This window comes from Amblyomma maculatum, chromosome 6, assembly GCF_055883805.1.
Source record: "Amblyomma maculatum isolate TAMU_Amacu chromosome 6, ASM5588380v1, whole genome shotgun sequence".
Taxonomy (NCBI): domain Eukaryota; kingdom Metazoa; phylum Arthropoda; class Arachnida; order Ixodida; family Ixodidae; genus Amblyomma; species Amblyomma maculatum.
The window spans coordinates 99,672,864-99,689,269 of NC_139349.1; the positions used below are offsets into that span (position 1 = coordinate 99,672,864).

The following is a 16,406-nucleotide window of genomic DNA, read 5'->3' on the forward strand; positions in this document are numbered from 1 at the left end:
TGAACGTTACCTTAATTTCTCCTCTGCACATTGAGTTTTCGGTCTACCTTTTAGTTTCTCCTGTCTAGTTCACCGAACATCTTTGTAGTTCATTCCCCGAGTTACTTAGAAAGGCTATGTCAACTGAATCGCAGATTGCTGGGGTGCTCGCCACCTGCCCTTATCCCCAACTATCACCGAAAATCTTTGTAGTTCATTCCCTGAGTTACTTATAAAGGCGATGTCAACTGAATCGCGGATTGCTGGGGTGCTCACCACCTACCCTTACCCCCAACTACTTCCATTCCAGGTCTGTGAACGCTTTCTATTCCCGTTGGACATCATTTCCAGAATCGTTTTCAGTCATATGACAACGCTCATCAAGCTAAACCTGACTTGACAAGTGTTCATGGGGAAAAGCACGCTTGTGACGAGATCAAAATAGGGCACCCCTGTATCGTTCTGCATCACACTTTCATACTCAGTCTGAAACTAGCCATCTATCCGTATATAAGTGCCTAACGTTCTAATTCATACAGTTTTCACAACATCGAGTCCGGTTAGAACATTGCGATAGATTAAACCCCTGATACGACTGCCTCGTAGACAGCAAGCAACCGTTACATTACGGGAGTACTTGGTAGAAATTAGGACCCCTGATTAACTTTAATTTTACACACAATTAAGCAGCAGTACTACATTTATTACATCGTCCTGCTGATTAGCACTGCTATTTACACCTAATAATTGTCATAACTAATTATAAGTCTTGTATTTACCGCATCGACTCTTAAGGATACTAGAATCTCCTAATATGCTTCTCTTATCCTCGCCCAAACAAAAGCTCTGTAATAAACAAAATGAGCGAAGAGTGAGTGGTGAAGCGAAATGGTTTGCTCCCTACACTCAAACGAACGCGAGAAAGCTTTCTTCTAGACCCAGCTAATCAGGTGTCTTTCCTTGTGTTTTTGTTACTTATCACTTACTTCACCGATTTACGTATCCCGGAGACAGCGAGCTGAGGTTTTGCTTGAGCCAGTAAAAGAAAAACTAAACATTGCAAGGAACAGTAAAACAGTGCAAATTGGAGAAGTTGCTTTGAATAAAATCAGCACTAGATCTCGTTTCACAATGATCGCGCACACAAATTAGTATCTAACGGCTAGCCTACTTGGGATGGGCGTTTTTTTTTTCAATGAATGCAAGACGTAACAAATCATGGTAGTTGGCTTCGCAGAGTGCATGGTTTAGGAAAGTATCCGGCGTATTCTCCTGCCGCGACTGCGGGTTTGGAGAGGCTGTGCAATGAGAGCACCGCAGTTGACTTACCGCGCAGGAGATTTTGGCAACTTCGGGACTGACAATCAGACCCTCCTTTTCAAGCACTCACTCCAGATAAGCCGGAAATCAAGCCCGATTAAAAGTTTAAATGAAAGTAAAGCCAACGCCCATCTAGAAGCACTCAGGATTTACGCTTGTACTTCCAGCAATCGAGGTACATACGCGAGCCACCAGGCCACCGCTGCTTCTCGTTCTTCCCGGCCCGGCTTGACTACACGGACGCATAAGAAAGCAACGTTCCTTTTCCGGCAACCCTGGTTATTTAAAAGCATTAGCAATCCAATTCAGCCAGAAATATGCCGTCGCGTTGTCAGTGTTGACGCTGGTAGCCAAACATCACTAGCATGCCCCTGGCAGGTAATTGTTGGTGGGTGACGTGACCGGCTATTGATTTTTTGGCGGGTTGTATTACTCACGAGATAGATGCCATCGAATTAGAAGGGGCTGCCAACTTGTGCAGCTACTATGAAATCGGGGTCGAACCCGGGGCCATTCGATTCCGAGTCAGACAATCACACCGAGGACACGCATGAAAGTAGGCGTGGTTTGGTTAAAGCTGGACTTGATATCTATATCTGGTGGTCTTGCAAAGAATGTGGCAAGTTGCGACTCTATATGAATAATACGTGTAATCAGTGATTAAGCAAGTGGCAAAGTAAATGTGCGCGAACAGTGGTCCAAAATAGTAGCAGAAAAGAGGAGAGCTTAGCGCTGTCGCATCATATCATTCCTACTGTTGCTATGACGACGATGACGACGATGACGACGATGAACACGCTTCGCCCGGGATTGTTCACTATAACTGCTAGAGCTGCAAAACGTAGCACTGCCCAAGTCTGGGAGGATAATGCACCATGCACGTGCATGGTACATGGTGCGCGTGCGTGTGTGTGTGCGTGTGCGTGTGCGTGTGCGTGTGCGTGCGTGTGCGTGTGCGTGTGCGTGTGTGTGTGTGTGTGTGTGTGTGTGTGTGTGTGTGTGTGTGTGTGTGTGTGTGTGTGTGTGTGTGTGTGTGTGTGTGTGTGTGTGTGTGTGTGTGTGTGTGTGTGTGTGTGTGTGTGTGTGTGTGTGTGTGTGTGTGTGTGTGTGTGTGTGTGTGTGTGTGTGTGTGTGTGTGTGTGTGTGTGTGTGTGTGTGTGTGTGTGTGTGTGTGTGTGTGTGTGTGTGTGTGTGTGACACAGTGATATCCTTTAATGAAGTGCAGAATATGTTGCTAACATCGACGACGCAATTCGCCATCATGCTGAGAAATAGGTGTTCATGAGTAAGGATCGATGCTGACTATGTTGTTGGGTGGCACTGTTGGGCAAGGCCTTCCCTCGTGCTGGTGCCAGCGGATGACCATTCGAGTGCGGGTGCGGTTACCGCCTCCGCACACAGCGTCGCATCGAGACCAAGGGGACCACTCTCCCATCACGCAGTCAACCGGACAGGGCTCCTGGCAAGTGGTGTTCTCGAACTCTGGGTGAAGGAAGATTAACACAAAAAGACGGCAAAAGTCGGTGTACGGAGATGTTTTGAAATCGGTTCCCAGCAAAAAACATTTATTCTCTGAAGGTGAACAGAAAATACTCACTCCGTGGAAGAGGCATATTCTTGTGGGAGTCTTAAGCAACGACCTGTATAGCATATTGTAGAATGGAAAAAAAGCTGCCCCGCAATGGCGGTTCAGCGGTTACGAAACTCGACAGCTGAACCTAAAGACGTAGCTCCAATCCCTACTGCGGCTGCTGCATTTTGATGGAGGCGGAAAGCAAGGTCTTCATATAACTTCAGCATCAATTGAAAGGTACTCTGCATATTTTATTAAATCTTCAAAAATGCCACGTAAGGTAACTTCCGCAACTTGTATTCCTACTCTTCTCCACACTTATCTGATAGCACCTTGAACACCCCCATTTTTTAATAGTGCAATGAATTCCTGCTACTAATTCTTTTTAAACGTATGTAGTATGCTTTCAAGCTTTTAAGAATGTGAAACTGTTTTTCTCGTGTATTGCTGTAGGTTCTTCGAGAGCAGATCCGGTTCCCATGCGTCTACTTGATGCATCTACGAGAGTGCTATCAGTCTGTAAACCACTGGGGCCTATTGGCACTAGTGCGTAGTCTTGCATGCAGTGCACAAAGCGACAAAAAATACGGTAACTGCCTTCAATTACATATCACTAGTATATGAACAAAATATATAATGCAAGCTTCAATACTAGATTCAAACTTTATCTCCTTTTATGTGTGTCTATCTCCAGCCGGTGCTCGCGCAATTTGTGTGTATTATGTAGCGTTAAGGAGCGTAGAAAGAAGACATTTTCTGTATTATAACTCTGCAATGCCGGAATGCGCTAGATCGATGCTGTACGACCAATTACAAAACAAGCTTACCAAAACCACGATCACAGAGAAAGAATACTGTGATGCAAAGTGTCATAGTCGTATGATTTCGCGATGCACGTATGAGCGCCACTACAAGAAAACGCTAGACAAGTTATTCAAGTAAAAATTACGGTTGATCAGACACGTAGTGCGTGAAATCTGTGAAAGCATTCGCATTCACCCATAATGAATACTTTGATATTTTTACTTTAGGCCGAGGCTTCGGAAAAACGACAGACTTTTTCTGCGAGCAAAAAGTGGGCGGAAGTGAGCAGGGAATAACGGTTCCAGGGTGGGTGGGCTAAGCTCTTGCAAAAGGCGAAGGGGGGATGTGACTTGTGAGTGTGCATCTGGAGCGTAGAGATCTAGGCGCTGCACTAGCACTGCTTTCTAAGTGCAGCTTCGAGCTGTCCCAATTTCTTCTTCTTCTTCTTCACCTTCGGTGTATAATGGCACATAAATTCTCTGACCATTTCCATGGCAGTTCTTTTTCTTTCTATTCAGCCTTTTTCCGTCTCGGTATTGTCCAGCTACTTTGAAAGAAAAGGCCGGCTGCCAATACTTTTTAGGGTAATATAAAAGCTAGCAGCGTTTAATTAACCTACATAAATATTTGAATCAGGAATAAAGGATTATTTCGCAGGTATTCTGGCTCGTCATCATTAGAGGCTCCCACGTTGTGCTTATTACTTCACGATGGAGCATGAGCAAAGCATGGCAACGAAAAACAGAAACCAGCTATATTCAGAGACAAGGTTGAGAGGAAAGAGGACAGACTATCTGCGCTTGCCTGATGGTGGCACTGTCTCTTCGTTTTTCTCTGCCATTATCTATCCCCCACCCCGACGAGGCACGCTCGCAGAATATGGCAGATTGATGCGTGGGCCAGGCACAAGACACACCTGTTCCGCTGCACGAGCTGGCAGACGCTGCCGTCATTCGCAGCCGATGCCCAGTTCCGCAAGTGTCATCTCCTTGCAGAATGCAGTCGCTCCAGGCTGCATTGCTCACTTTCACGTTCTGCCTCGGTGGACATGGCCGCTCTTCGCTCAGACTCCCGAGGCAGTTCCGACTTGTAAGACCTGCGATACGAATTTATCCGAGCACTAAGACGCATGGACAGCTGGTTGGACTCAAACAGGTGGACCACAAATCGGCCCACTATCCCAACAAGCGTGCACAATTTCATTGTTACTTCTTGTCATTGTCTTCTCGAGCACTCACTGAGTCAGAAAACGCAGCGATAAACACTACACTGGCATGAAAAGAACTGAAAGATCATAGCCGTAGAGTAGCGATAGTAGGCGGAATCAACTGCTCCTACTTGATTACATGGAGAGGAAACTGTCTAACATTCAGGAATTGGTATTCATGAAGGGCTTGCACCGAATGATTTCTGTGTTACTCGTGGTGTCTCAGCTCCCAAGCGATTAGCTCGAGAATTCAAATTATAAAAGATGGAACGTCTACAGAGCAGGATGAACCACTTTCTCTGCCCAAAAGAAAGCTCACAATTTGTTACGAGAACATGTGTTTCATTCCGCTACTAAATGAAAAGATTTAACTGAGCTTCTTAGCCATGCATTTTTTTTCTTCTGGGACCTGCGTGCTCAGTGTGCGCCTTTACCTTATTATATAAAACAACTGATTTAATGCGTTTAGGTCAAGTACGAATGAACAACCTAAGTACTTCAGCTTTTAGTTCGGTTTCGGGTACAGTTACGCATTACCATACGGACCCTACATATTACATTATAGGAAAGACCACCTGACGTAGATGCGAAGCCCCTCTTTAACCAAGGCGAGCGGAGCTGTCTGCACAACCTAGTAGTGTCTGACGTGGTATCCAAATGTCCCGGTGGGGTTGTTTCCCATCTCAAAAGTGCTTCTCGATTTGGCAGCTTTAGCTAGCTCAGTCGTGATAACATATCTCGTGAGATGACAAAAAACTACGGACCACTAATTCTAGGGACTACAGCAACAAAATCACCTGTAGTTCCACCCTCCAAGGACATGTCGTACGGAGGACTCAAGGTGGTCATAGCGCTTAAGGAATAAAAGTTCGATTGTTTAAAATGTCTATATTTCTCTCCGGACAGCAATACGACCATACTCTCTTCGTCCTGTCTTGCTGAGCTTGTGATGTGCGTCAGCTCTGGAGTTACTGAGGCACGCAGACACACAATGAAAGGCCGAGGAATCTGCCTACCAATGATCTGGCGGTTACGGCGGCTGATTGCGTCTCTTCCACACTCAGCTGCTTCGTCACTTTGAGGACATGATGACCATAAGGACCACTCGGACTCCATGCATTGGTCGTGGCAGCGAACACGGCAAACCTGCTGCGCGGAGGGCACCGCCAACACCGGTGAACGTGAGGTGGGGACTGCCGCGTTGACGCTGATGCACAGCGCAGGCTCCACAGGCAGGTTATTAGAATCCACGCAAGTAACATCTGTAATATGACATAGAAAGTGAGAGAACTGTACGGCAAGTGAAATAGTAAAGTATGCAGTAAAAGAGTTCAAGAGAAGTATTCACTGAACGCGACTCGATCTTATGCACTTGAAATATAAAAACGCGTAATATCGAGGAACCTCACACTGATTCCGATTTCCAGGTCCGATTTCAGGCACTTTGACGGAACACACGATGACATGAACCTGGGCCTCGTACGTGACACTATGTGCGCTCTCCCACTTTAAGCGCTACGGGGCATCAGTGCTTCTGGATTAATTCTTATGTTCGCCCTGCTCTTTCGCTCTCCTTCAGGGTAAATTCAAGTGTCCACCGGGAATGTAACAAGCTCCCCAGTCTTGAGTAGCTAGTGCCACCACTCAGCAGTCTGGCCCTCGATGCGACCGCTCGACCCTGAGATAGCAGACCTGTGGTACTCAATGATACTGCACTCTGTGCGCCTCATAACTGGTTGGTTTCCAAGGAAAGCCTACACATGGTAACTAGTCCAATTACGGCTTCTCTGAAAAACGCCGCCATGCTTTAGTTGTACTGTTGACAATTCCAGTTGCGTCATGCGCTGCAATCATGACAATGCACGCAATGACTTCCATCCCAGTAGTCTGCATTCCTCCTTTGCTCCAAAAACCTTTCATTCACACATCCGCCAGTTTGACCGATATACCTAGGGGACTTTCATAGGGGATTGGGGACCTTAATAGTGAACCCCAGAACATGCTATCCAAAAGCATATATATGTGTGTTTGACTGTGAAGTGCTCTTCACGTTTCGAAAAGCGTTAGTTATTTTTGCTACTTTTCCCAGCCCTTCGGGTGCCGAGACAAACATTCAGACGTTATTGCGTTTTAAAATCATCGTAAGTTGAAGCCAGGTTTTGTGCAAGTAGACACTACTGTCCTGCCTGCACTCGCTTTGCTCAGTCATTTGCCTCTTTTCTTTTTTTTTATCTATCTTCTCTTCGAATATAGTTATAATGGGCTAATCGGATATCCCGGTGACGCGACTCGGATTACTTACCTTTAGAAACTATTAGTCACTAAATATCAACCAGATTTATTTTAGGGCATTGTTTAAGCGCCACTCAACTATTGCCAACATATCAAGCTTGCAAAGAGATGAGTGGAATGGTAGCAGCAGTTTGTTGGCCTTTGAATGGTACACCTAACGAACACATTTCTCAGTTAGAGCGACCATCAAATCTAAAAATTGCAAAATACCATATTTTGTAATTTTATGGGTCGGTTCTAAAGGAATAGACCGCTCGCCAAAAAGGCTGAAAACTGGGTTAAAGTGACGGCAAAGCTCCGCACCCATGCCATACAATTAAAACGTCGTTGAGGTGCGAAAAAAGTCACAATTTTGAACACTGTCAGGTGGTCGGACAACACTCTGTCATAATGGGCTAACTATATCGCTAAGAACAGGAGCAAACATGAGCCTATAAAAACGCCTTGTTTTTGAATGAGGGCCTGGTTATTCCTTTGAGTGTAAGTTGCTTTAAGGTAAAATTAAAGCAGTTCAAGAAAACGTTCCGCCTAAAGCCTGCTGCATTTTCCAAGCATATTCACCCAAAGCGTCCAAAGCGTTCTTCCGCCCAAATGAAACGTTTGTCCTTGTGGCAAGATGTAATATAATACTTCTATGTCAGAATGGCAGGCTAAAGTATCTTTGTTTTCCTTATTCCCATAGCAATCTATAACCTTTCTAGAACGTGAACTTGAAAAGGACCATTATTATCGAAAAGATATAGTTTTCGTTGCAGAAAGAGTGTCTGATATTTGCCACGTGCTGTTTTCAGATTTCATTGCCATTAACGGCACTCGACTAGTGGGTTTCAGTAGGAAAATGACTTGAAAAACTATGGCATGTGTTTCGCCAATCTATCAAGGTTGAATTAGTTGCAAATAGTTTGAGAGCCGAGTGTAGTTTTTTTTTCGCTGGTACTGCTTGATTGCAATGCAGGACGTATGAGATCACATCAAGAACCTTCCAAACTGATCCCTTGTTATCACTACGAATCTGCCTTCCTTGTCAGAAGTCATGTTCATCGCACACTATGTTCGGAGTTAAAACCAGCGAAGTGGAGTATCGCCTGAAGCTGATCGTACAAAAAAACGGCACGCGGCAGAAATTAGTAGCGTACTTTCTGCAAAGAAAACCAAATCAAAGTTCTCAAAAAGGTTTTGTTCGGTTTGTGGGGTTTAGCATTCCAAAGCAACTCAGACCATGAGAGACGTCGTACTGGAGGACTCCAGAAATTTCGACCACGTGGGGATCTTTATCGTGCACTGGCATCGCGCAGCACATGGGAGCCTTGCTTTTTGCCTGCAATCTAAAAGCTGCTGCCTCGGTTGGGATTCGATCCCGCTTTCTTGGGCGCAGCAGTGAAGTACCCTAACAGCTGCACCACCTCGGCGGGACCAGAATGACGCAGGCTGTGAGAGATGCTGTAATAGGGGGCTCCGCAAAATTCGACCACCAGGGCTTCTTTAACATACACTGGCATATTGCACAAGACACGGGCATCTTGCTTGTCTCGCCGCTTTAAGAGCGGCAGCCGGGGTTCTATCCCGCATCCTTCCGCACAGCAGTCGAACGCCCTAACCACTGCATAAGCATGACGGGTAAAGTGGTGAAAAAGTTACAGATTTACTAGATAAGAATTATAACAATGTGTTTCGACCTGCTATTGAAGTGGAAACTTTACTACGGCAGCCAGCTCCAGTCTTCAGCTTCAGTGTCAGTGGGTGCCTGAAAGAGCGCCAACCAGGGCCTCTCCTTTTATGTGAGAGGGTGACATTAGAATCAGCCTGCCATGACCCATATGACACAGGCAGGAGCTGCCAATGCAGGTTGCTCCTTTCATATGGGAGGTTTATATCAGAATCAGCCTGCCAGAACCCTTTGGATTCATTTTACCCCTAGGACAGGGATGCACGTCCATATGGCTTGATTAAAGCGGGAAATCATATGTGGGCTGGTAGCTACGCTCTCGCGTCACGCCCTTAAAGGCTGAGCTTAAGTGTCCCAATAATGTACTGCCCTACACTGATAAGGGGTGACAGGGAATAATATAGCAGGTAAAAGAAACTTCCACTCCCCTCCAGGTTAAACGAGAGGTACTTTTTTTTAAATAAAGCTAATTACATTACACCTTGTTATAATACAAACTCCTCATTTGTGTGTAAGGGTGCATTGATCGGCTCGAGTCGATAGCTTTTCAATATTCAAAAGGTTAGTCGGTGGAAAGTGCGTTGAATTGTTGTCATTTTATCTAAAATCACCCTACATTGAATGGGCTGATCAGACTGTCAACCAAAAGCAAAGGATTTGCATCGGCTCATGCATTGCTCTTGTTCTTAGAGATGCTGTTGTAGCCCACTGTGACATAATGATGTATGAGTGCATGATAGTGTTCAATGCTATGAATTTCGTTAGACACGTTGAGGATTTTTTAATTTGTACTACTTGGGTCTGGGGATCTCTCGGTCATTGTATGCCAGATTTTAGCGTTGAGCGATTTTAGCAGATTTTAACTGACCCATAAACTTCGAAAGCATCGCACTTTGCAGTTTTCAGATTTGAAGGCTGCTCTCAGAGAAAAATGTTTCTGTTGGAAATATCACCCTAACAAACAAGCCCCTCCTACCATTTCGGCTGTGCTTATTCCAAGCTTGTTAAAAGAGCAATAGCTAAAGCAGCGCTTAAATAACGCCCTGAAAAACTCATGTTGCCATTCAATGACCCATTGTTTCCAAAGGCAAATACCGCGTCCCATTTTAGCGGGATATCCAATTAGCCTTATTTTGGCAGTATCTGAAAGGACGTTAGATAAAACAAAGCAATCAGAAAAATGACTGAGCAAAGAAATGAAAAGAAAACAGTGGTAGTTCCTTACTTGCAATGGGGGGGGGGGGGGGGGTGAACTTGTGGCGTAACAGAAAAGACGAAGCTAGGACAGCACAGGAACGGAACTACTTGCACAACACTTCGCATCAAATGAAGATATTTTAAAAATGAAGTAATCCAGAACCTGGCGACCCAGAAGCGGGGAAAACTAGTCGAAATGACCAACTATTTTCGAAATAGCAAAGAGCCGTGCACAATCAGACATCGGGATTCTTTTTTATGCATGTTCATCCGGTATATTGTATGAAATTCTCCTATCATGCTGTTCCGGATACATCGGTCGAACTGGTTGATATGTGAATGAAAGATTATTGAAGCATATGAAGAATGTATAGCGATATGCCAGTTGTTCCAGCAGACTTGGACAAAAGGTTAAAAAATCAACTATTCAAGATAAGCTAGGGAAATCAGTTGCATGCAGCTTCCAGCCATCTTCCCCACATCAAACAATTTTTGTTTCAAAAATAATTAGTTAACTAGGTTTATTCTTCTAATTTGCTTAATATTGACTTAAGACAATAAATATAATTCGCAAAGTTGGAGAGCACCTTCAGAAACACCGATTCCAATTTTTTTCCGATAAAGAAAGGTTCACGTGTATCTTTTTTCCGAGCTCCCAACGAACGCTCGCGAAATATAAAAACAGTCACGTGACTAGCGCATTCGCACGCCGCGATTTCCATGCTCTCAACCATGGATTAAGCGAACCAAAATCACTGCAACCGTGCCTCGATAGCCCAGTTCCAGCGTTAGGCATATAAGCTGGCGATAGCTGAACCCCGCTTAGTCAGCTCACCACGTTCGCTCCAACTGGCACCACTTGCGCCGTTACATGCACCGAGTGGCTCACGCAAGCGAAGAAGCTACCGCAGCCATATTGACCTGCCGCTGCAAGCCATGGCCGCAGCTGATTTCGTTCTTTCAAGTAACACTTGAGAGAAGAGAAATCACGGCCCGGGAATGCGCTAGTCACGGGATTAGGCGCACGTGCGACTCTCTTTATCGCAAATAGACGAATTGGGGTTCCTGAGGATGCTCTCCAACTTTGCAAATCACATTTATTGTGCAAAGACACTATTTAGTCGGTTAGAAAAGTTAACTTAATTCGGCATTGAATTATTTTTAAAACAAAAAATGTCTGTGGTGCGCAAGATGGCTGGCAGCTGTACATAACTCCTTTCCCTGAGCTATCTCAAACATCTTATTTTTTAACCATCGGTCCAAGTTAGCTGGCACACCCAGTTTACCTTTGTGCATTATAATAAATACGCTGATAAGATTCGAAATTCATGAAAGCCCTCCTCTAAAGCGTGAAAGATATTAGCCAAGCATAGGCGAACAAATTTCAGGGAAATATTCGAGGCTGCTTTAATTAAAAGACCGAGTGCATCTTGAGACATCACATCATTCATTTCACTGACGGCCAAAAAATAGCTTTTCGATGCGGCCAGCAGCTGGTATTTCTGTCGGATGACGTCATTTTGCAAAGTGTATGTATTGTGAAGTTGTGTCAATATGCGATCGGTTGGAAGTTTGCGCTGTATTGTCTTTCCCGTCCATGTTCGTGTGCGCTACAACCTTGACTCATGCCCAGATACTTTGGACATACACAAGTGGCACCATCTGTCCACCAATAGCGAACACTGCGCCACATTATGGAAATATATTCACTTGCTAATGAACTAAGGTTATAGACTGCGTTCACATGGCCCCAGATGAGGCTGATATTGATGCCTACTCTTCGTTGAAGCTTTACAATTCAAGTTGTAAGGTGACGTTATTGGCTTGAAAGGTCCAAGGACAATTGCTTTGCACAAGTATTTTTCTTTAGAGCTTATGAAAGCACCAGACGGGAAAATCAGCTCATGGTCCGTGGTGTGCTGTCTTACTTTAGTCGTAAGCCATAGCGTCAAAGCTAAACAGAAGTAACAGTTTTTTTACGATTTGTTTAGCTAATAGAGTCCTACACATCGACCTTATAGTACTAAGTATTTTATTTACGAATAGAGTTTGGGTGAGGTGAAACGACTTATTTTAGAAAATTACTAGTGAGTGACTCGGATCAGCAGTGTGTGCCAGTCATTAGTGTCAGCGGAGCTTCACAACGACATACTTAAGTTGTAAACGCTATCACTGAGACGTACGCTGTGGCACAGCTTTGTCTAATGATTTGACCAATGATCTTCAGTTCAGAGAAATATTTCATGATATACTAAACGTAAGAAAGAGGGTTGCTCACTTCGTACTTGAAAGCCGCTCCCGCAGCGAGCGTCCGGAGAAAGGACGCACTGTGACCATGGAGAGGTGATCCAGCGGTAGGGACCTTTGCCGTGCAGGGAGCTGCGTCCCAGCTGGCACCACGGATCACCGTCGGTCAGGTTGCAGAGTCGCACCTCACGTAAGCTCTCCCAAGGGCATAGCTTGCCACCTGGCGTCTCTCGGCGAAGCACGAACCGCTCACGCACCAGTACAGGTTCATCGCCTGCGTACAAGCCATAGAAGCCCCAGTAATCACACGTGAAAACTCCAGCGATGGTCTCGTCTCTGGTGACCAGCACAGTGTATGCCCAATCGAAAAGTAAAAAAAAAAAAAAAAAACAAAAGTTGTTCTGCCGATAAAATGGACTTTTATTTTTATTTTTGAGAATGAAATTTATGTCGTAACATTATAATTTTGCTACTGGCAACATAAAAGTACTACTGAAGGAAATGAACTGCAGACTACAGAAAAGCACAGAGGAAACTATGGAACTGCAAAACCATACAACCCTGCTACACAAATACCTGAGGGCCCGACAGAACTACAAGATCTGTCGTTTTTTTACGCGGTTGTGTAGGTGGTTTCTTTCGACTAGAATACGCCGCAAGATGCGCATGTTCAACGACGTTCCTTTGTTTAAACCCTCACCGCATGCGGCCAGTGGGTGTCAGTTCGTGATGAAAAAATACAAGAACTCTGGTTTTACTTAAAACTACTATTTTAAGTGTGTTCGGTCAATTAGTTTTCCCTAATTTATTTATTTATTTCAGGTTTTGGGGCAGCGACAAATACAATGCCTGATGCATGAACAGAAGCTAAAGGCAATGGTGCCTGACGAGGCAGCTGTCCCTATGCAGTTCGGACTAATGCTGCATCATATCTTTAAATAATCTTTTCGTAAATATGTTATATAACGCAACGCTGTTCTACCATTACAAAAACTTTTCACACGTGCAATAGCAAAAAAGAACATACATATTACATATTACATTACATATTACTTTAATTCCGATCAATATATAACAAATATAACTGTTGTGTAATAGCACAAAGAAGCTAAGACGCATTGTTTAAGAAGTCATTCGGTCTCTTTTGCACAGCCGTTATCGCTTATAAGCCGCGTTTTATAGTTAGATTCGCCGAGCCTTGTTCAACATAGAAGGGGAATGGTACCGAAAACGAGCGGACTTTAGATGTAAAGGTAAACTTCCTAATTAACAAAAATAAAAGCACAAAACGTGTCATTTTTGTGCGCTGTGCTTTAAGAATGCTTACAACAAAACAACTAGAATTACAATATGTTTCTCTGCACGCAATATCAGCATAACCCTCCATTGACTGCCCAAATGGTCGAGCGCAACTCTTCAGACAAACTAGCGTCTCCAAGAAACGTTGCTTGCACAGCTCTCCTGCCAAGTTCACAGCCTACATTAACAACTTCTTATTCATTAAACACAAGCTAATACTTTGTATTGAAAAAATACCGTTGAGGGCTTGCGTAAGTGTATGCTTTTTCATTAAAGCATCCTCCCTCTACAGGTTATTATCACCTCGTGTAGAAAGTTTACTTTTACCACTTTAGATATTTTCGGTCCACCAATACGTTCCACGTTCGTCTGTCAACATTCGTGAAAGCAGACGCCCACCAAGTAAAGTCTGGCAGTGCGCGTAAACTCTCCAATCGTAGTGATGTCTTCTCGGTCACTGAGAGCTAACTAGAAACAATATGATACGGAGTGACGCGCCAATTAGAAAGAAAAACGAAAGTGTGGGGGGATGAAAAGAAGGCCTAAAAGAACAGCCGTTTCATCGCAAACATCCAGAATAAAATTGACCACAGGGAAGGCTGTTATGCCCAACGAAGAAGGAATGAGGCTGTGCACAAAAGGAGAAAATCTGAATACGAAAAGCTAGATGATAGGGAAGGGCGTTCATTGCGGTGTCGTACACATTTATTGCGACAGCAACATCTGGCAGCCTGTGACCGAAGACAGTGCCTGGAAGCCACGCAGGCGTACGTGTTTAGCAGTGGGATACTTCCGGGTTGTTTATCGTCACTTAGGCTCTGGCGTCACCGTATACAAAGAAGTGCGCGAAAAAAATCTCTTAGCTTCGTGGAGTTTACGACGGCCCATATGCACAAGCTAATTTCTGGAATGTGATAGATTGAGAAAAAAAAAACTGCTTAAAAACCATGCCGTCCTTTTGGACACGAGTGTAGTAGTTGCGGTCTTTAGTATCTGTCTTACTTGTGCGACAATATCTGCGCCCTATAACGGACTCTGGGTTTTATTTATTGTTAAGCATAGTGTTTCGAATATGCAATGCAAATTTTTCTTGAAAACGTAGCGAAGAATAAACTTGTAACGCCTGTCTAGATGGATTGTACTGCAATGCAGACAATATCTGGCCTGTGAAGTGCAATAAAGAAACAGATATTAATTATAAATGTAACTAATGAACAAACTAATTTTGATTTCTGTGCCTCGCAGTATATTGTGAAGTTGACGAAATTCAACGCCGAAACGGAATGCAGTTTATGACATCTCTGAATCGGCATGATGGTTCAAAATATCGAACGTGGAAAAAAAATATTCAGAGGCGCTTAGGCACCGCCTAACGTTTGTCGAGATAGCATGTATGCTTTCGTTTGTGCGGACCAGGTCACGGACACGGCGCATTTTCTGTGGAACGAGCTGTATGGGAGAAGATGTAGGTGGCTGCTCCCGGCCGCACAGGGCTAAAATCCTAGAGGACTTCGCCATTAGCGGCAGAGGCTCGTTTGCCCCCGGTGTTTAGGTATGTGTTGCGCACACCGTCATTGCACTCGCCACTCCGGCGTTTGCAACGAGCGCTTTCTTTCTTTCTTTCTTTCTTTCTTTCTTTCCTTCTTTCTTTCTTTCTTTCTTTCTTTCTTTCTTTCCTTCTTTCTTTCTTTCTTTTTCTTTCTTTCGTTTTCTTTCTTTCTGTCTTTCTTTTTCTTTCTTTCTTTCTTTCTTTTTTCTTTCTTTCTTTCTTTCTTTTTCTTTCTTTCTTTTTCTTTCTTTCTTTCTTTCTTTCTTTCTTTCTTTCTTTCTTTCTTTCTTTCTTTCTTTCTTTCTTTCTTTCCTTCTTTCTTTCTTTCTTTCTTTCTTTCTTCCTTTCTTTCTTTCTTTCTTTCTTTCTTTCTTTCTTTCCAATTCTCTGTCCACATGACGCAGCGGTGTTGGTGGTGAAAACATTTATTGTTACATTTACAAAGAAGTATAGACACTAGGTGGGATGCCTAGACAGGAACCCCACTGGCGTTTGCCGCAGCCTGGGCGCACTGCGTTAAGGCCTTTTGGGCCTTGAGGGTACAGCAGGGAACATAGTCGCCTCCCAGTTCTCTCGGGTGGTGTTCTGGATAGGGGACAAGGATGGGTTTTTCTGGCAGGCCCACAATATGCGGTAAGTGTCAGCAACCTCCACACAGTGCGAGCACAGCCCGTCAAATTGTGGATTAAAATGTTTAAGACCAGGCGAAGGAGCACTCGCTCGTTAGCCTTCCCAATCCCAAAGGTTGGTGCGTGGATCTGTAATAGTGGCAGTTGGCAGGCTCGTGCATTTTCGTTTCCGTCTTCCAACAGTCACAACAACACCAAGAACGAGTTGTGTGCGTTATCGCGTAAAATAAGCAGAGTTAAACTCCCCTTAAACTGATTAAGACATGTAAAAGCACAGCTTGATATATTCTGACATAGTTTTCCTTGTATGTTTAAAGGTTTGGCTAGAGACTGGCAGTGGTTTGGCAGAGCATTGCACGCATTTATTTCGTTAATTTTGAGGGCAAAGGAAAGGTGCGGTATCTGTCGCACTTCTAGGCGGACACCTGTACTTACAGTTAACGACATACAACTGAAAATACAAAGGTCGCTGATTCGATTACTTACCGCAGACTAACCTCCATCTTGACTAACATACGGATTTTAAATGTGAAGTGAAACTGAGTGACGCTACCCTCAACGTTGCACAAAGAACGTTTGCTCCATAAGTCTGATTGAAAATGACGTGCTAGTTTTTTGCGACGGTTTTCTCAGCCACGAGCAAC

General features: G+C 44.2%; 1 protein-coding gene across 1 annotated transcript in view; it reads right to left on the reverse strand.

The window, feature by feature from the left end:
* The window catches only part of LOC146186401 (thrombospondin type-1 domain-containing protein 7A-like), a 119,546-nt gene that overhangs the window by 49,730 nt on the left and 53,410 nt on the right, over positions 1 to 16,406 (reverse strand). Inside the window, 4 exon segments of the mRNA XM_084608040.1 lie at positions 2,603 to 2,779; positions 4,591 to 4,772; positions 5,900 to 6,145; positions 12,317 to 12,559. Of these exon segments, the coding sequence (XP_084464166.1) occupies positions 2,603 to 2,779; positions 4,591 to 4,772; positions 5,900 to 6,145; positions 12,317 to 12,559 (848 nt within the window).